The sequence below is a fragment of the Nymphaea colorata genome, chromosome 4 (assembly GCF_008831285.2).
Source record: "Nymphaea colorata isolate Beijing-Zhang1983 chromosome 4, ASM883128v2, whole genome shotgun sequence".
NCBI lineage: Eukaryota > Viridiplantae > Streptophyta > Magnoliopsida > Nymphaeales > Nymphaeaceae > Nymphaea > Nymphaea colorata.
This window is the reverse complement of record NC_045141.1, coordinates 27,071,824-27,091,266: the sequence shown is the minus strand read 5'-3', so window position 1 is coordinate 27,091,266 and position 19,443 is coordinate 27,071,824. Positions and strand designations below refer to the sequence as shown.

Here is a 19,443-nt window from a genome sequence, read left to right as displayed (position 1 = left end):
GGCAATTGTGTCTGTCTCACATTGAGAAGCATTTCACCATAAGGAGTCTATATTATGAGAAATTATGAATCATCCCCTGAAATTCACAGGATTAAAGAAGCAGACTACCCTGACTAGGCACAGTAACACAGTTTCTACCAGCTCTCACATGGTGAGCTCATGGATACTATGGTCATTGATCAGATTGAGATAGTGGAACTGCTAGTGGTTGCTCAAATAGTCCATGGCTGGAGCAGAGATTTTGTTGAGATGGCATTTGAGTATGGAATAGACTATAGAGGCACCAAGGTCGATGGGTTATAGCTATTGCAATGAACTAGTTTGGAAGGCAACCTCATTTTGATGGGTGGTGTTTTGGTTGCAGCTCCCTGTTTTCTCAATGGAAAGCAGATTTTTTGTGGTTTATACTTTTGATGCTATCGTCTTGGCATTTTCAGTGAAGGAAGCTTTAGTACATTGTTGACCAACATCGTGCTTAATTTTTACTTGAGTTTGTGGTGATGTGTCTCAGTGCGTAGAACTTTCTAAATATGAAGCATACTGGGAGCATAAGTTGTTTGGCCCAAGCAGCGAGTTTTTTAATTCCTCATTGCATGTGTGGCGAAACTGTTTGCTAGGAGAATGCTCATTTTCTATTGTCACCTGGTTAGATATTGAAAAGTGCGATGTTAATAAAAAAAAGTTGGTGGTGCGTGCACAAGTTCGGAGGCTAGTTACTGCTTATGAACACAGGATATGTTTTGAGGTTTTGTGAGTCTGTCTGATACATATTCAAAACTGTTATGGGTTTCCACGATGGTTTTATGTGAGGTCTAGCTCAATCCCTTCCCTTGAAATGTTTATGATAATTCATACCTTTGCTTGCGCTATTCCATGTATTGAAGACTGCTATACTCGGTACATCATTCACTTGTGAAGTATTTCTGTCCCTGGATACTGGACATAGTGCTGATTCCAATATACTGGATCAGCTATTGCTGCGTTCTGACACTCTTTTTGCCTAGGTAATTAGGAAAAGTAGATTCTAATTTGTCCAGAAATGCTAATGATTAGAAGATTATTGAAGTTTGATTGGGTCGATAGACAACTTATGGGTGCATCTTAATCATGTAGTTTGAGCTGCTTCTTTGTGGGTCACAAAGATAACAAAGGAATTCGCAGCTTTCTCTAATGTCCATAGATTTTCCATCATACAAGTGCAGAACCCCAGTACAGTATTCTGGTGACGGTAAGAAAGCAAATAAAAGGGATTTTCTTATGGTTTAGAATATAATGGGGTTGAATTAAGAATAGTCTATCAAGATTTGAGCAAAATCTTTCATACTTCCACTCCGTGTTCATCTTCTATGAACATGAGAAAATTATTCATAAACAAAGGGGAACAAGGAAAAATATCAAGAAAAACCAAGTTTGAGGAGCATAGATTGAGTAACACAGGCAACCTCTGCTTGACCGTCATTTTCTCAAAACAAAAGTCATAGATTCTCTTCATGCTACGTGATGGGCTCACAAATTAACCATGCAAATTAAATTGACAGAAAATTTTAAAAGCTACTGTACTGATTACAATGAAATTTTTGCACCTTTATTTGCTTTCTTGGAGCTGGAATCTTTTCCGAGAATCATTCTTGAAAGAATATCAGCCTGTTTTGTGTGCCCCTCTGCATTTAAACTCTTAATCAGGGCCTTGCAGCCAATTTGGTTTGCGGCTCCTCCTCTCTCACAGATCTTGCATAGTATAGCATATGCAGTTAGAGTCTTCCCAGCTGAACATAGAGCATCCAAAACCAAATCATAGCTTGAGAATCTGACACTGTAATTCCTCTCCAAAGCAAAATCAAGCAATTTGACAGCAGCAATGGTCTTATCCTTCTTGCAGAGCACATCCAGAAGATGGTCTATGTCAACTGGACATTCCTTGTTTGTCATCAGCACAATCCGTCCAAGAGCCTCTTCAACATGTCCACGCATAAGAAGGGCCTCCAGAATCTTAGCGACTATATCCAAGTTTTCTCTTACATCCTTCTCCAGCATACTTTTCATGACTCTACTTGCTGTCTGAACTCTGCCATCATTGAAAAGGCTCTCCATTACTTCCCTGAGCAAGGAGGCGCTTGGCAAATGACCACTTTCAATCATACCATCAAGTGAAATTTTAGCTTCTGCTGGATCTCCTTTCTCGAGGAAACTCTTCACAAGCAGGCAATACGCATGTGAATCAGGAGAAATTCCTCGTCTATTCATGATCTTGAGGAGCTCAACAGCAGCTTCCGGCATTCCTTCCTTTGAGTGGCCCATAACCAAGTTATTGAAAGGGGTTGAATCCTCGATACCACACTTCATCAGCTGCCGCAGAAAGATTTCTGCTTTTTGTGTCTGCCCATTTTCACACAGGTATTTAATCACTGGATTATAAGCACTAGGTTCCATCGTAGAATTACTTCTGGGTTCCAGTGTGTAACTTGTTACTGGAATCAACAGTAACCCCTTATTCAAAACCTCATCCAAAAGCTCAACAGCTTTCTTAGGCTTCCCTGCTTTGCAGAAGTTTTCAAACAACATACTGTAATGCATTGGTTCAGCATGCACCTGCAATTTATCCATGGCCCTCAACACCTGAAAAGCTTTTTCTACATGACCTGATTTACAGTGACCAGCCATCATTGATATAAATATTGAACGGTCGTTCGGTACAAAACGTTTCTTCACCATCTCATTTAGAAGCTTATGGGCCTCGGTCATCCTGTCTCTCTCACATAGGTAAGGCAACAAGGAAACGTACGTCCGAACATTAGGCTTCACTCCATGGCTGCCCAATTCATTAAACAACTTTAGCCCCTCATCAACCCGATCGGAGGCAGCATACCCTTTGATCAATGACGTAAAAGTGACAATATCAGGTTTCAACCCATTACCCTTCATCTCCGCCAAACATTTCTCGGCCTCTTCCATGTTCTTGGACCTACAAAATCCATTGATAATGGTATTATAACAAACGACATCAGGAACGAGGCCCCTGGTCTTCATATCGTCGAAAAATCGCTTTGCTGTCTCCATTTTGGACGACAAAGAGAACCCCCAGATCAGGACGGTATATGTAACGAGATTGGGGGTCACACCATCACGCAACATAGCGTTGAAGTAACGTTTCGCCATGAACGTCCGGCCACGTTTCAGAATGACGTCGAATAAATTGTTATACGATATAACAGTGCGCTTGACCCCCAAGTCTTTCATTTTCTGGAAAATCTTGACAGCTTCCTGAACGATCCCGGCTTTTGCATAACTATTCATGAGCTCGATGAAGAACTGCTCATCCCATTCAACACCCTTCTTCTGCATATCAAAAATAATGCACCTGGGGTGGTTGTGCTTCCGGTCTTTGACAAGGATCTGAACCATTTTGAGGTAGGTCGACCGGTCATGTCGAAAGCCGGTCTTCTCAACCCACCGGAAGAAATTTAGAGCCTGTTCATAGTTTTTAGCTCCATCCAAGACACTCAGGACCAGTTCTTGATTAAACTCGGGGACAAGTGACCTAATTGAGTTCTGCAACCTAGTCGTCCAAGCCCTTTTAGACATCATTCTACAGATAAGGGCGCCAACATTTTCTGGGGTTCGGGGTTTACCTCTCAGCCTCGTTTCTTCCTTAGCCCGAAATAACGACTCCTCCTGGGCGCCCAAAGTCTCGCTGGCGACGGCTTCATCTTCAGCACACGGATCCCCAATGGCGGCAGGTTCGCTCTTGAGCGAAACCGAACCGTGGGTGTCGAACAGGTGGTCTTCAACGAACTCCTGTTCTGTGTGATCTGGAGATCGATGTGAGGAGAAACCGCGAAAGAAATGGAGGGAAGAGGAACGAAGAGTCGTTGTGTTGCAGGAGGGAAGAAGACGACGTAGAGAGAAAAGCATCGATCTTGTGGGAGCCTTTCTCAAGATATTGGAAGCCATTTTCCGGGGAGGGTGGGGAAGAGGAGTTAAGATCAGACGCAGAGGATCGGTCGGCGATGGAGCAGGCTACCCTGTTGCCAGCGGAAGAGGAGGGGAGGGTGGGGAAGAGGAGTTAAGATCAGACGCAGAGGATCGGCCATGGAGTTGCCAGCGGAATGTTTTGTTTGTGCACACCAGGCAAAAAAAAAAGAGAGGCATAGGCGTACTTTTTGAAATCCAGTTTTAGGGTTTAGTTAATGTGGGACTGTGGTCCGAGTCCAACCATAACTTGGTGTCGAGACCACATGCGCAGGCGCAGCGAGAAGGACCGGCCACATCTCATCTGACCCTACCCCGCATTTAACCCATCCAGACCGAGGCAGGCTTGGGTGGCTGCATATCACTGCCCGCCTTTGATTGCCAAGCACAACAACCACAGCACCAGCAAGATCACCCTGCTCTGCCAGTGCCCGAGCTTCAGCCATTGCTGCAGCAGCCTTTAGCCGGTTTTTCTGCCTATCTACCTCGACACATACAACATTCTCTTGGGGGCTTAGGTTTCCTGGCCGTTGGATTACAACTCCACCCATGTCAACAGTAACCAGTTCTTGCAGAACTGGATCCTTGTGAACACAGCCAACCTTCAGAACCACCAATTCAGGATGGGAGAGGATCGACATGCTGCTTGCTGGAATCCGAACATCAACTAGAAAACCCCTTTCTTCTTCAGCATACTAGTCACCTACATCTACAAGGCCTCTCCGCCCATGGTCAGAGACACTACTAGTATAACTACCAGCATGAACTGAATTGATACTTACACCAGGACTCGCACACTCGAACCACACCTGCAACTCCTGAACCACGACACTGAGAAGACCACTTATGCATTGTGCAAATGCACCCTGAATGACGCTTTCAGCTTCAATAAAGGAGAACGTGCCACCAGAAGTCTCAGATATTGAGTGCATTGAGGCAGCGTCATGATCTGTACCAAACCCAAAAGTATGAACAGGTATCTGAGCCTGGCCTTGTTGTGTACTGCGTCTAATTGAAAATGGTAGCAAAGTCTGGTAATCAAAAGTTTGCATCTGCCGGTTTTGGTTGGCTCCAGCAGACACACTGTAAGTATCCTGTCCCTCAGAGAGAAGAACAATGCTGCATACTGTATTTTTTTCACGGCGATCCTCCAAAACCTTAGCACCCTGCCTCAGCCCTTTAGCAATGTTAGTACCACCACTGAAACCAGAGCATTTACAGCTTGCAGAGCTTGCTGACGTCCAGAATCACTCATCCGACGAAGGTGGAAGAGACGTCGAGCAGTGGAGGAGAATGCCACAACTGAAAGGCGATCAAGATGGACCAAGATTCTGAATGACAAAACCCATCGAACGTTTGAGAAGAGCAAGCTTGGTTCCTGCCATGCTGCCACTTACGTCAAGCACAGTAACAAGATGATGAGATTGAAAGGCTGATCCCTGATTTTGTTGGCTTTGCCTTGAGTTTGAGGCAGGTGCTTTTAAATGGATTAATACAGAAAAGCTCTCACGACAATCTGAAGCTGAAACAGCTGGCAACTCCACAAAACGTATTCATTTCCACTGTTTTCGCTACGCTTTCTATGTTCTCCAGATGATCTCTTATGAGCAGTTCAGAAAGAGAGGAATCTAAGGGTTCTTCCTCATTGTATGCAGCTGGCTCAGGAGCATGAAACACGGCATTGAATTGGCGTCCAGAATCTAGACGAGGGCGAGGAGGTGGAATGCGGCGGACAAGGGTCATCCAACCATCATCCCGTGGCCAATCCAATGGATTAATTCTTGATCTGCCATGAGCAACCTCTGCAGCAGGTCCCTGAAACGGGATCTCCTTCCACTTTGATCGGCAAACAGGGCATACTTGATTGCCATGTTTCACATTTGAAGCAATGCAGTGAAAATGAAAGACATGTGAACACTCTGCTGCGAATAAAGCATGACCATGTCCAGCCTTCATAGAACCAAGGCATATAGCACAGAACCTCTGCTTTTCCACAAGAAGCACACAAGTGAGTAAAGGAAGATGAAGAGGTCAAGACAGTTAGTTCAAATCAAGAAAACCAAATCAAAGATACAGTAAAAGTTCAGCCAGGACATGTTACTGTGATCTCTTCAAAAAACGAACTGAATGAATAACGCCGGTCAAGGAAAAGACTTGCAGAGAACCTCTTCAGGTATCAAGTACGGGACATTAATAAGAACCAGAGACAACAATAATAACTCAAACAACAGGCCTGAAAGAGACCAATCACCAGCACATCAGACAAAGTAATCAACTCCAAAGCCAAGAAAACACAACAACCCTAAACCATTCCGTTCTGAAGTTGTGCATTGTATGAAAACATAACCATATAATTCAGTAACTTAATGACATGGAGCCCTTGTGAGTTCGCTCATGTAACGGTAGCATTAATGGAAAAGCTAGGACCTGCTGACACAAGGTAGAATAAGATTATTCTTGCCATCTCAGGAATGCTACCCAATTTCAAGTATACGATCTCTTGTTTCAACGATGACAAAAAAGTTTGGGAATCACTGTTGCAGGCAAGAAATGTGATGCTTACCTTTTAATACGTTCAAATTGATCCTAAGTTGATATTTAAATATAGAGCTCCAGTATTGCTTTTATCCTATTGAGTAAAGGACGAGGGTGGGCCCTAACCACTAACTTTACAAGAGCAACACGAGGATAAAGCCCTGGCAAGACAGCAATGAGGTAGAATTTTTATTTAAAATCTTCCTCTCCCCTCGCGTTCTCCTCTTACCACTCTTTCCCCACTTTGTAGTGGTGGATTCGTTAGTCAAATGACAACAAAATATTGAAACCAAGTCCTACGAGTTCTTTGCCATAAGACCGAAGTAATAGGATAGAGCACTCGAGGCTTTTGCGCTAAGAAATATAAACGGGAAGCAGGCCCCTTGAAAGTTTCCCTCTCTAGAAAAATGCCTTCTTTTTGTTGAAGAAAAGACATTGGATGTACAAAATAATGCTGATATGTCTTTTTTTTTTTTTTTTCTCCCAACTTCATACTTGAAATTTAGGTTTTTTTCTTTTTTCTCTAATGTTTACTTACAACAAATCATGTTTGGTATAAAATTCTTAAAGCCATGTCCCATACGCTTTCAAAATTATGGCTTGCTTCAGGGCAAGGTAGTTCTATAGTACGTCTTTCAGATTTGAGAACTGATAATACCATGGGATTTGAACTAATAATTTTGTATGGGATTTGAACTAATAATTTTGTAGATTCTTAACTGGATGGATGGATGGAGGGCGATGCCTAAGTTGAAGAGCTCACTGTTATCATCGTTGACATCAGAACGCCCCATTTTACAATTACTATCCGAAGATTACTTTCTATATTCGATTTTAAATAACAAATTCATTCGTGATTTTGTGCTACTTATTACGTTATCCTGTCCAAATCGAATCCAAATTACTCTTCGCAATCTTGCTGCAGAGGCAAATTACTGTTTTAGGCCACGTGAAACCCGAACGTAAAGGATGGCGTCATGACTCATGACCGTGGGCCCCACAAGAAGTCAAATAGATCATACAAGAATCAGTTCAAGGTGAGGTCGGACCTTCCCTCCGATCGTCTCCTCCCGCTGGGCTCTACCCTAAACCCCATCTTGCTGCCAGTGGGTTGGGCACTCATCATAGTGCGGCGTCCGGCGACTCTCCGGCGGTGGCAGACTCTTGCAACGGCCAAACAGTTTTCTCACCGTAAGTGTCTTTTCTGTCTGTCTGTGGGGAGGACGAGTTGGATTTAGGATATTTGGTGTGTGACCTTTATAGGGGTTCCTGGTTACTAAGATGGGTTAGATGACGTCTCTGGAACTAGTTTGGGGTTTTGGTTTGCTAACGGAATGGACTTCACGGAAACCTCTGTGATATTACTGTGGAAATGAACCGCCCTGGAATCTGTTACTGCTCATTGTGTTCCGCGGTGTCGATCATTCTGGTTTTTTTCTTTTCATGAGCATGAATGCAGAAGCGATCGTGCTTACGTCATCTCGGAGGACAGGCTGCTGTGAAGGATCGGATGGTGGAAAAGGGAAGAAGTTCGGCATCATAGGAACAACATCTTGATGCATTTTGTTTGATTGGAGATTTAAACGTCCTTTTGTTGTTCAGTAGACTAGTCCTTGAGCAAAAATTTGGTAACGACTAGTAACAGCCACTGACCACTTTTCCTTGGGTCATGTTGTTACTTGTTCTTTCTTGATTATGGTTTTTTTCCTTTGTCTCATTCACCAGTTTTTTTGTTTCCATTGTTATTTTGGTAATTGTTGCTCTGTTGAAGGATGCTTCTTTAGATCGAAAACGCATGTGGATCCCGCTAAAAGTGTATCTAGTGGCGGTGACCAGTCATGACCTTTCTATGGGAGGATCTTTTTAGTGGAGTCAAACGAGGTGTATCCATCTATGCTGTCTCCTGTTTGAACGATCGCACTTCAAATATGTCCTTACAACCTTCTGATGAAGAGATTATTCTAGTCCAAGCCCCGTGTCTGTATATGTTTTCTTCTCTCTGTGGCGTGCTTTCTGAGATTCTGACGCTATTTCTTGATTTTCTAGGCCTGGATAAGTCTTTGCTTTGCGCTTCTCTGAGACTGCTAGAGGAGCCATGGACGTCGTTGCTTTAGTGAGTGGAGGCAAGGACAGTTGTTATGCAATGCTCAAATGCGTAGAGTATGGCCATAAGGTCGGGTTTCTCGACTTCTTCCTTGTGATTTGTGATGCCATTATTTCCTCCACCCTTCTTGTCTTTCATGTTTCTTTTGGGGGATTCGTGCAAATATGCAAAACCTAAATTTATTTACTTTGTGGTGCAAGATCGTTGCCTTGGCGAACTTGATGCCTCTGGATGATGCTGTGGATGAATTAGACAGCTATATGTATCAAACAGTGAGTCATTCATTTCTTCTCTTGGAATTTGTTCGACTTCTTACCCTGCATTTGTTAAGTTTGTGTTAACGCAAGTGTGGTGGACTTAATCCAGGTTGGACATCAAATTGTGGTTAGCTACGCAACGTGCATGGGCATCCCCTTGTTCAGAAGACGCATAAAAGGATCTACTAGGCAAGCCTTTTTTACCTTCTGAATCTTGCATAAAGGAAATGATTCCGCCTACGTCTTTACATTTTGACGACTGTGTATGGAGAAATTCCTTCTTTCAAGAGTAATGTGATCTTTGCTGCCAATCCCGTGTCCGCTGTACTTGTTTTGTCCCATCCTTCCTCTTGCGACGCTAATTGGATCCGTAATAGTCAAAGCATGCCTAGGCCATGGAGTCATGGACGATCTTCTTTCCCGATATGCTATACTACCAACTACCAAGAAGTTTCACAACCAATTTTTTTCATCTTTTCTTTCTCTACTTTTTCTCTTCTTCTTAGTTTTCTCTCTTATTCTTCTTTCCTTTCTTCCTTTTTTTTTTTGGTTTTCTTCTTCTTCCTCCTCTTCTTTCTTTCTTTTGTTGTTAATATACTGTTATGCTGTGCATGCTCTGTTATTGTCATTGTTATTTATATTTTTTTTGGTGTTATATGTACTGATAAAACAACGGTCGATTATTTTTTTCCACGTTTGTTACGCAGGAAAAATTTTGAAAATTTGAAAAATTTTTCTAGGTGAACAGTGTATTTCCAACGTAACAAACGCCCCATTAGGGCCATTTGCTGGGCAGGAAATACACTGTTTACCAAGAAAAAAAAATCAATTTTTTTAAAAAAATTTCCTCCCCATCAGACTAGGGAAGGAAAATGTAACAGTTGCCATCGTTTTCGGAAATATGCTTCTGGAAATCTATTTCTACCTTCAGGGGTGGAAAAATTTTTCCGGAAATAAAAAAGACTGTGGGGCTTCTTTGTCTCTGACTCTTCACAGCAGCGCCTCAGCCTCCTCTTCTCCCATCCGCAGCAGCTCTTCTACGGCAGGAACGACAACTCTCTACGGCCTCCGACCATTTGTAAAAGGAAGACGGTCATTATGAAGCCGAAAACGACAGCCTCAACACCCTCTTCCTGGGTTTTCGGCGACCCATAGTCATGACAAAGGGTTTCAATGCCAAGGGTTAGAGAAAGAGAGAAAGCGAGTAAGAGAGAGAGAGAGAGAGAGACATAGAGAGGCAGAGAGAGAGATAACTAGAAATCGTCGGTGATTATTGCGACCACCGGCCGCTGGTTTTTTCGGTGATAAAGAAAAATAAAACCTTAAACAAAAAGAAATAGATAAAAAAACCCTTCATCTCACTACCATTTCGTCAGTCGCCGGTGGTTGTTGACAGCCATTTCTTCTGTCGCCAGTCCCAAACTGTCAATCGCCAGTCTCCAGCCACAATTTGTCAGTCTCCAGCTGCAGGTCGTCGAACGGCGGAAGGTGAAGAAAGAACCATGGAGCGAAGACGAAGATGGAAAACGGAAGAGGGAAAACGTCGAACCCCTTTTATAAAAAAATTTCACTTCAGCCCCGGTTACTTTTCTTTATTTTCATTATTATTCGGCATCCTTTACCAAAATTAGTTAGATGCACCATGTTTTTAGTAAAAGTTCTAAACTAACTAATGCCACGTTGATCGGAGTGAATGCATTCTTCAAACAGTGAAAATGCAGAGACACATTCACACACACATAAGAAGCTGAAAAAAATTTCCAATCTATCAAAGTAAGAAATAAGTTTCAAGGAATTTTTTTTCTCATTCATCACACACACATCAAAATGAGAATCAGAAAGATTTTTCCCATTCCTTTATTCCAGGAAATTTATTTCCACATTTTTTTTTTCAATTCCAAGTTTCCAATCCATCAAATGGCCCCTTAGGAAGGAGTATGTCCACTTCATTGCCATAAGGAATCCAAAAAATGTGCACAGTAAAATACCTTTTAAAAGGGCCTTACTGAGATAAAGTTTATTATCCAACAGTTTGTATCCTGCAGCATGCCTGTTCATTTGCTCCTTTCATAATCTCAAATTGTGAGCTTGAAGATCTTTTTCTTGCATTTACTAGATTCTCAAATTTGCAATTATTGAAGTTAATCTTATTCTACCAATGTACCATGTGATTTTCTCTAGGCAATTAATCGTATGTCATGGGAATCCTTAATCTCTTCATTTTCATTTTTCCATCTATGCAGGCATCAGGATCTTAGATATATGAAAACTTCAGGGGATGAAGTTGAAGATATGCTTGTTTTGTTAAGTGAAATAAAGCGCCAAATCCCTTCCATCTCAGCTGTGTCATCTGGTGCAATTGCCTCTGATTATCAAAGGTTGCGAGTGGAGAATGTATGCTCGAGATTAGGGCTCATTTCTTTGGCATATTTGTGGAAACAAGACCAATCTCTTCTCCTCCAAGAAATGGTAATTTTAGTTTTTGTTTTTTGCTGATAAAACTTTTATCTTGTTGGGGAATGACCTCATTCTAATTAATAATTTTATGTCCTACCTGACTTTTGTTAGATATCAAATGGAATTGTTGCGGTCCTCATAAAGGTAATAATTTGCATAACGTACTTTAGCAACATTTTGTTCCTTCCTTTTCTGTTGAGTTTCTTTTCAGATGCATTTGACATTGAACGATCATGCTTTATGAAATATGAATAACATGAGTATTACAATTGCATTCTAATCTTCTAAGTTCTAACAAAAGTTAGAGTCTATTTGAGGCTTGATCATAGCTTTAAGATATGAAGAAGTATGGAAGAAGAAAACTATGAAGGTAGGACCTTCTTCTGGCTTTGGTGATAGTGACCTCTAAAATATGTGATGAACTTAGAAGAGAGAGTTAGTGTTAAGCCAAAGGGAGAGTTGGATTTAAGCAAACAGTTGCAGGTAGTGTAATGTGGTATGTCATTATATCTGATCTTAAACCGTAAAGGAGCGGAGGAATAGAATTCCAGGTTTAGGTGCTGACTAGTAAGAGTGGCTGGGATAGTATGGATGACAGAGAAGAATTATCTTGTGATTCTCAGGCAAGAGCGGATATGTGGTAGGCTACATGATTTCCCTTTCTAGTATGGTGTATTGCCTCTTGTCCTTCAGTTTTGTGGTGAACAGTTGGTAGAAAATAGAAACTATTTTTGTTTGTTATGTACTCATTTAAGAGACATAAGATGAATGGAAAAATTGTGTGTTATGACTAACTATTGTTTGAGTCTGTTGTAATGGGAACAAGATAAAAGTGTAAGATGCGATAAGGAGGAAAGGGCTGTTCTACAAAGTATATGAGGATTTTCATGAAAAATCACAAATTGGGGTATACGTTAATACGGCTGTTTAAATGAATGGTCATGTCAATATTCTAAAAACTGTTAATTTATGTTCTCAATTTCATGATTATGTGATACTTGGATGCAGTTTCTTATATCTGGGAACTCTTTTTACTAAGTTCTCCACAGGTTCCATTGGATATTGGGATAAGTACAACACACTGATTTGGAGAATTGTTCCTTTAGGTTGCATCAATGGGCTTGGACCCTGCTAAGCATTTAGGCTGTGAGCTTACACATATGCAACAATACTTGCATGACCTAAATAGGTATTCTGTAGTGGTTCTTCTGTTGTAAATTCCAGTCCTTTCATCAAAAGCTCGAAGTGCATTTGTCAATTTCACTTAACTATTGGCCTTACCTAATGCTTTGCAGGTTGTATGGGATAAATGTGTGTGGTGAAGGAGGAGAGTATGAAACATTAACTCTTGACTGTCCCCTCTTTAAGGTAACATCATGGTCATCCATGATTTGACCTTTTTAACTTGAAATTTGGCTTGGGATTCTTAATAATGGTTAGCCGTTATATGAAACTGGATGATGTTTTTTTTCCTTCAATAATATGGTTTATGGATCAACTGATAAATCTGGGCTAGACAGATGGTTATTCCAAAATTTCTTTTTTTGGATTGATCACTGCAGGGTGATGTTCTTCATGAAGTTAACGATCATGACATTTAGAGGCTTGAAATATTCTATTTTCTGTTCAAACTGGCAAGCTATCAGGTGTTGTTATTTTTGTTGGTGGACATTTAATATGTGTGTGGTGCACTCAGGTGGCCTTAAAACTTTCTCTGAGACAGTTTAAGATCCTGATATACATCTAGAACAACTTGAATTTGATTCACAACAAAGACATAGCTCAACGAATTAGTGATGGAAATTGAGATGGTAATCTCTCCGTTTTTTTTTTCCTCCTTCCCTTGAGGAGGTTTTTCCCTTTTCTTGTGACGGGGGATTGGGTTTTCTGGAGGAGAAGGTAGAGGTTTGACCATTGCTCATCAAGAGAGTTTGGCTCATTAGGCATGTCTGAGGTTTTGTAAGCCTCAACACATGGTTTTTCACTTTCCCACTAAATACAGATTATTAGCATACACAGGAGGCTCTCTAGAATCTCATTTGCTATTTTCTTCTGTAAAGATCTGTAAGCTTGATGAGAATTGGTCTTCGTGTGCTCTAATTATGTTGATGGCTGTCATATATTAATCCTTATTTTACTTCTTTGTACAGTTACTTCTAGTTCTTAATTTTCATGTGGTGCTTAGTCATCTCTATGATGATGTCTTTGAATTTTTTGGGTTTCCAGAATGCAAGTATTGTCCTCGACAAATTCCAAGTAGTGATGCACTCCTCAGACTCCATAGCGCCGGTCGGTATACTACATCCTACAGCATTCCATTTGGAGCCAAAAACTGAATCCCATTCTTCAGGTGACACACTGAGTGCCGCCTGTTTAAAGGAAATAGATTCTGTTCAAGAGGTGCACGGGAATCTCATATCTAACACAGAAGAAGTCAAGCCTCATTCTGTTGAAATGAATCCTCAAAGTGCCAAGCAAGTGACACTTAACATTTCTAGAACCAGAAGAAATTCATTTTCAATTGGATGTTGGATCCAAAGGTCTGGTCCTTCAAAAGGTTGTTTGCAACTTCGTCACTTCTTTTGTTCTTATTTGCAGTTCTGTTGTTGCGATCAAGTATCAACATGCTTCATCTTTTTTATTTTTGTATTTTCAGATGTGCAGAATGATTTAGCAGCTGTCCTAAAAGCAATCGACTCCCAACTCTATAAAGATGGTCTAAGCTGGAATGATGTTCTCTACATTCACCTCTATCTTGCTGACATGAAGCAATTTGCTGCTGCAAATAAGACATATGTTTCTTTCATAAGGGAAGAAGATTGCAGTTTAGGTGTCCCATCTCGTAGCACAGTTGAGCTTCCTTTGGTGCAAGTTGGCCTGGGGAATGTGTATGTTGAAGTATTAGTGGCGACAGACCAAAGTAAGCGTGTTCTTCATGTTCAGAGTATTTCCTGCTGGGCACCGAGTTGTATTGGCCCCTACAGCCAGGTGAATTTTTGGTTCCCTGATTTCTTGCTAGTGTGGTGCTTAGAGCAGATGCTATTATTTTCCTTAAGTTGCAATTCTGTCATAGCATCAGCATACTAGTTGGTCACCTTTGAATTTTTCTGTTCTCTCTTTCTCTCTCTCTCTCTCTCTCTCTCTCTCTGTGTGTGTGTGTGTGTGTGTGTGTCCCCGTATGAAGTTCTATGTGGTTTTTTATGGATGGACACGTTCAATGCATTGATTTTCTGCTTCAAGTGGTTCTCCGTAGTCAAGGTATCATATATATTTGATCTTGCTGTATATTTTTTGACGGTGGATTTTACCTTCTCAGCCTATTGGATCTAGCCATTGCATGCAATAGAAGATGTTAATATTGCTATTTTTTTTATGACATGTATTTTATAGGCTACATTGTACAAACAGTTGCTCCAGATGGCTGGACAGCTGGGACTTGATCCGCCTACCATGATGCTTTGTGCTGGGGGTGCCACTATGGAGCTGAAACAAGCAGTAAGAAACTGTGAAGCAGTAGCTGACAGCTTCAACTGTGATGTAGTTTCATCTGGAATTCTTGTTGTGGTTTACTGTTCTGAAGCTATGACATCCTCTGAGAGAATCCAGATTCAGAACGAAGAGGAGATGTCATTCAAGAGACAAGAAAGTGTGGAACTGAAGAAAGGAAATTGTCAAGCCTTGAGCCCAATGATTCTTTATATCCTCGTGCCTAACCTTCCAAAAGGGTATGATATCTTTTCTTAACTTCTGTAGCTTTTCGTTTGTTCTTTTGACTCAGCAGAACACTGCAACATGAGACAGACCGATAGTATGCAACCTTGTTTAATAGGCTGTTCTCATTGACTTGATTGATTATATTAAGAATCATATATTATCTTGAAGGATTGATCTGGTAACATTACTTTGGTCAAAACTTGGAAGAAGCCCTCGTTACTTTTTCTGAAAGCCACTCCTTTTTGTTCTGATTGTCTTTGTTTTATTGATTCAACCTAACCAAAAATAAATTTATTTATTTACGTCTCATTCACTTGTTGAACTTGTAAAAATGGTTCTTTTTTAGCTTCAGAAGAGCACATGTGCTTATTGTTCTGGATATTATTTAACTGTGCAAGAAAAAAGTGTGGTTCCTTGTGTCTGCTATATAATACCAGATGCTTAATGATGGATAAGTCAAATATTGTTGTATGAGTAGCGGTGGTCTTACCTTACCAAGTAATGATGTTTTATTACTTAATTGTAGGGCACTTGTTGAAGTGAAGCCTCTCCTTTATGTCCCAGATGATGGGAAGACTTCATCATCAATTAATGCTTCTATACAATATGATGCAAATTCATTGGAATTTTGGGGCTTTGGACATATGAAGTGGCATGACTCTTGCTGCCAGAAGTACATTGTCCATGAAAAGATATGCATGTCTGTGGTATCTGTCACTGATGAGCATGTGGCAAGGTTATGTTCAGAAGCAGATGGGAGTGTTTCTGATTGTCATGACCATTTTACATCAGCAAAAATGTTGAAAAGACTAGCAAGATTTTGCCTTTATCTTATCGACAAAACATTGTTCGAGTATGACTTCTGCTGGGAAGAAGTGAAGGTATGTTTTTCCCCACTCAGTCGTACCATTTGATTTTCTTATTTTACTTCTTTTCATAGTTATCAGTTGTAGTTTTTGATATCTTTCTAAAAAAACATATTAAAAGTTGCCACAACTTTTATCATATGGTGATGCGAAATTAAGTTGTTTACCAATATAAGCACTGCCAGTTACTTTGGGTAGTTCTAGTATGCAGCTGGTGTAGTCAGTCATACACTTGGTTTCGTACCATGTACTGCAGCCTGTGGTGTGATATGACTGGTTTCAACTCTTCAAACATCTGGTGTCTAGCGATCCAAGAAAGATCTTATTTTCTGGTCTTCATCTTAAACACATTTTTTGTCGATCAAATCATGCTTAACTTGGACGAATGTGATCTGCAGCTGCTTCATGCTATGATTGTCATGAACCAGCCCACTCCTACATAGGGCATGGGCTCTCAGTTTCGAGGATCTCAACCCACCCCTTAGCAGCTTCAGTTTTAGCCCAAAAAGTTTAGGAACCAAGGCAACCAATCATTTAGTAATCCCATTATAATAAGTATCTCAAGATTCTTCACAATCGTAGATGCAAGGCTAAATTTTTTAGGGTATTATAATCCACCCCTCCTTAAGCCATACATGTCCATGCATGTGAGACCCTAGGTGCAAGTGTTGAACTGTGCTATGATTCCACTGTCATGATCCGACCCAATCCCTTGCCGAGTACATACTCCCCTTCCGGCGGATCCCAATCTCCACATCTCGTAGCTTTGGTTCTAGCCTCAAAAAGACTAGGAACCAAGACAAGCAATCACTTAACTACCCCCTTTATAAGTTCCTACGTTTCCTTACAAAAGCTAAATTTTTCAGATTGTTATCATGATCGCTTCCTTACAAAAGCTAAATTTTTCAGATTGTTATCATGATCGCTTCCTTACAAAAGCTAAATTTTTCAGATTGTTATCATGATCGCTGGCTTTTTAGCACCAGATCTTTTAGCTAGCTCTTTTTCTTAATATTGTGGGACCTACAGTTCCATGAAAACAAAGTTTAATTTGGATTGCCAATATTTCTCTTTTCCCTTAGGGGTTGTGCTTTCTGAGGTATATTCAATTCATTGATTTACTCTATTCAATCTAATCGATGGCCAATAGTCTTGAACCCAAAGAATAATTTTTAAGCTTTGATTCCAGACTTTGAGGGTCTACTTCAACATAGGTTTCTGCACGGATGCAATTAACCTAGCCATCCTGTTTGCTGACTCGTTCAAGGAATTCACGGCCGTCACAAAAAGGACAGGAACAATTGAAATACCGATGCTTAATGCAATTCCTGTACTAGGTGCTGGTCGGACAACAGCTATGGAGAGTTTGCTCACTTGTGAGTTATTTGCTTCCAAAATTTAGTTCTTACCTCAGCATTTTGCTTCATAGGCACTGGAAATTTTCAGTTTTTCCGTGTGGAAAAACAGCTGCCATTTGTTACGAGGCAAATCTCTTGTTTGCCAAATGTTGTGTTTTAGCTTTTCAAGTCTAGTCACTAGCTCAATAAGAGGCAAATCTCTTGTTTGCCAGAGCATGTCAATTGTGTTTGAAGACTTGTGTTTGAAGACTCTATTTATCACAAGCTAAAGAAGAATATCTTTTTTGTCTAGCATGTGTTTGTGGTTTAACTTTAAATTTCTTGCCCTCTCCCTCTCCTTTTCTTTCTGTCTCTGTCTCGCTTTGTGTGTGTGCGGGGCTGGGGGGGAGCGGCGGTGGTGCGGGGGCAGTCTACTTAACTGATATCGAGGACACATGGTGAGATTCTGCGTGGTCTTGATCGCTAAGTGCTAACGTGAAATGGTGATCGAAATGGGAGCTCAGACGGCTACTGGTCTGCTAAAGATGTCTGACGCTGGTATACTAGTTCCGGTAACCGGCAGCCCACGAGGGCAATCTCTAACTTTAGATCCATTAATATGGTGTGGCATGGTGAGGCATGCGTTTGCTAGAATAAAAGATTCACACTTTTTCGCTGATGTGATAAAAGATCACACTGAAGTCCATAGTTCATCAAATTGAGATGTTAGATCAGATATAAGATTTACACTTGTTATGATTTGGCTCCCTTGCACTAGCAAAATTTCTGATTTAAACTTAGAGCGGAAGGGTCTGATTTTAGGTTCATAGATCTCAGATTCTGAGGATTTACAATCAGACTACGCCCTCTGAACTAGATGGCGCATTTTAATCGTGCACTCTTCATTCAGATACAGTGAAGGATGCCTCTTGACATGATTCACCAAAAGCCAAAACTTTCTCCAAATTCTCCGTTATTTTCAGAGGAAAAAGGGCCTCCATACTGCGTCCTAACTTCTGGCACTTTTGGAATGTGACAGAAGTTTTATTTGGGTAAAATGTACTCATGCTTCTCAAATGTAGTTAAATTGATGAAATTTTTGCATTGAAATCAAGCCTTGTCCCTTTGTCTGCATTTGAATTAAGAAGAATGGAAAGAATTGCCCTCGAAGAAAGGTGGCTCTTTTCACCTGCAATCAAACACTTTTTGTCTGTTTATTTATTAAGCAAATTTTGTAAAGTAAGGTCCAACGAAGTTCTTTATTTTTGGAAAGTGAGGTCGAAGCAGACCATCAACTGTTGGCGCCACGCTGGTTGTTGAGCCCATCATCTCTTTTAAGCATGGTCTGCACTTTAAACGGTGGTTTTTCTCAGGTATAGTGGTTTGCACTTTAAATGATGATGTTTTTCTCAGGTATAACAACTCAAGCTTGGAAAAAAAAAATATGGCAATTTTTTTAAAAATTAAAAAGAACTAGAACTTATAAAAGATTAATATAAATGAGAAACTAATATCACAAAGATTAAAAAGTAAGTATATTTGCAACAAATAAAAATTAGAAAATGAAAACAAGCAGTTTAACATTAAAAAAATACGTGAATAAAATGAAAAAAATGTGAAAATTTATGTTTCCTTTCGCGTTTCTTTGTTTTGGTGTTAAAAAATGGTATTATTTTAAAGTTTTAAACGCCTGACTTATTTATCGTATTTTTTCTACATTTTAAAAAATGTGCTTTTTGTGACTATGCTAGTTTTAAAACTAAACCTTTGGCTAGGGCATAGGTGGATGGATTTTTGGAGGCAGTTGTAAAATTATCTAATGATCAAGATATATATTAAAACGTAGATCTTTGAACGTTCCTTTTCCATACCTTGTTTCCATTAGCGTACCTACCTTACTGATGTTCTCCTCAATTGTTCATACTCAAGTTCCTCTGTTAACATTAATAAATGAAGTTTAAGCAGATTATCAACCTCAATGAAGTTTAAGTCAACGGATGTGATTGACAGCCTAGTTTATTCCTTCTCAATCTCCACAGGGTAAACCATTGAGAGACGGTCCTCTTCGTTGCATACCTTACTCTCTTCTAGTAAAGGGTCCGAACTGGCCGAAATTGGATCTGCTTCCCAGAGCCGAATCTTTTCAGAAATCAGAAACTAACTTTGAAAAGGAAGCAAATCATTCAAAGTAATTAAACAATAAG

At 40.4% G+C, this 19,443-nt stretch overlaps 2 protein-coding genes and 1 pseudogene across 3 annotated transcripts; 1 reads left to right on the top strand and 2 right to left on the bottom strand.

Moving 5' to 3' along the window:
* Positions 1-1,394: 1,394 nt before the first annotated feature.
* LOC116253021 (pentatricopeptide repeat-containing protein At2g37230) lies at positions 1,395-4,126 on the bottom strand. Its single transcript, XM_031627727.2, has one exon. It carries the CDS (start codon positions 3,949-3,951, stop codon positions 1,564-1,566), a length of 2,388 nt encoding a protein of 795 aa, XP_031483587.1. The 5' UTR covers positions 3,952-4,126; the 3' UTR covers positions 1,395-1,563.
* Positions 4,127-4,184: 58 nt separating this feature from the next.
* On the bottom strand, positions 4,185-5,949 carry LOC116253022 (E3 ubiquitin-protein ligase WAV3-like; annotated as a pseudogene).
* Positions 5,950-7,559: 1,610 nt separating this feature from the next.
* On the top strand, positions 7,560-17,551 carry LOC116252959 (diphthine--ammonia ligase). Of its 2 annotated transcripts, none has more exons than XM_031627619.1 (13): positions 7,560-7,695; positions 8,551-8,677; positions 8,809-8,880; positions 8,975-9,054; positions 11,109-11,334; positions 11,434-11,466; positions 12,429-12,511; positions 12,618-12,690; positions 13,549-13,879; positions 13,979-14,310; positions 14,713-15,047; positions 15,563-15,917; positions 17,092-17,551. In XM_031627619.1, exons 2-13 carry the CDS (start codon positions 8,600-8,602, stop codon positions 17,302-17,304), a joined length of 2,211 nt encoding a protein of 736 aa, XP_031483479.1. In that variant the 5' UTR covers positions 7,560-7,695; positions 8,551-8,599; the 3' UTR covers positions 17,305-17,551. The 2 variants fall into 2 exon arrangements, with proteins under 2 accessions (XP_031483479.1, XP_049933478.1); XM_050077521.1 differs by lacking the exon at positions 7,560-7,695 and adding an exon at positions 7,765-8,481.
* Positions 17,552-19,443: the final 1,892 nt, after the last annotated feature.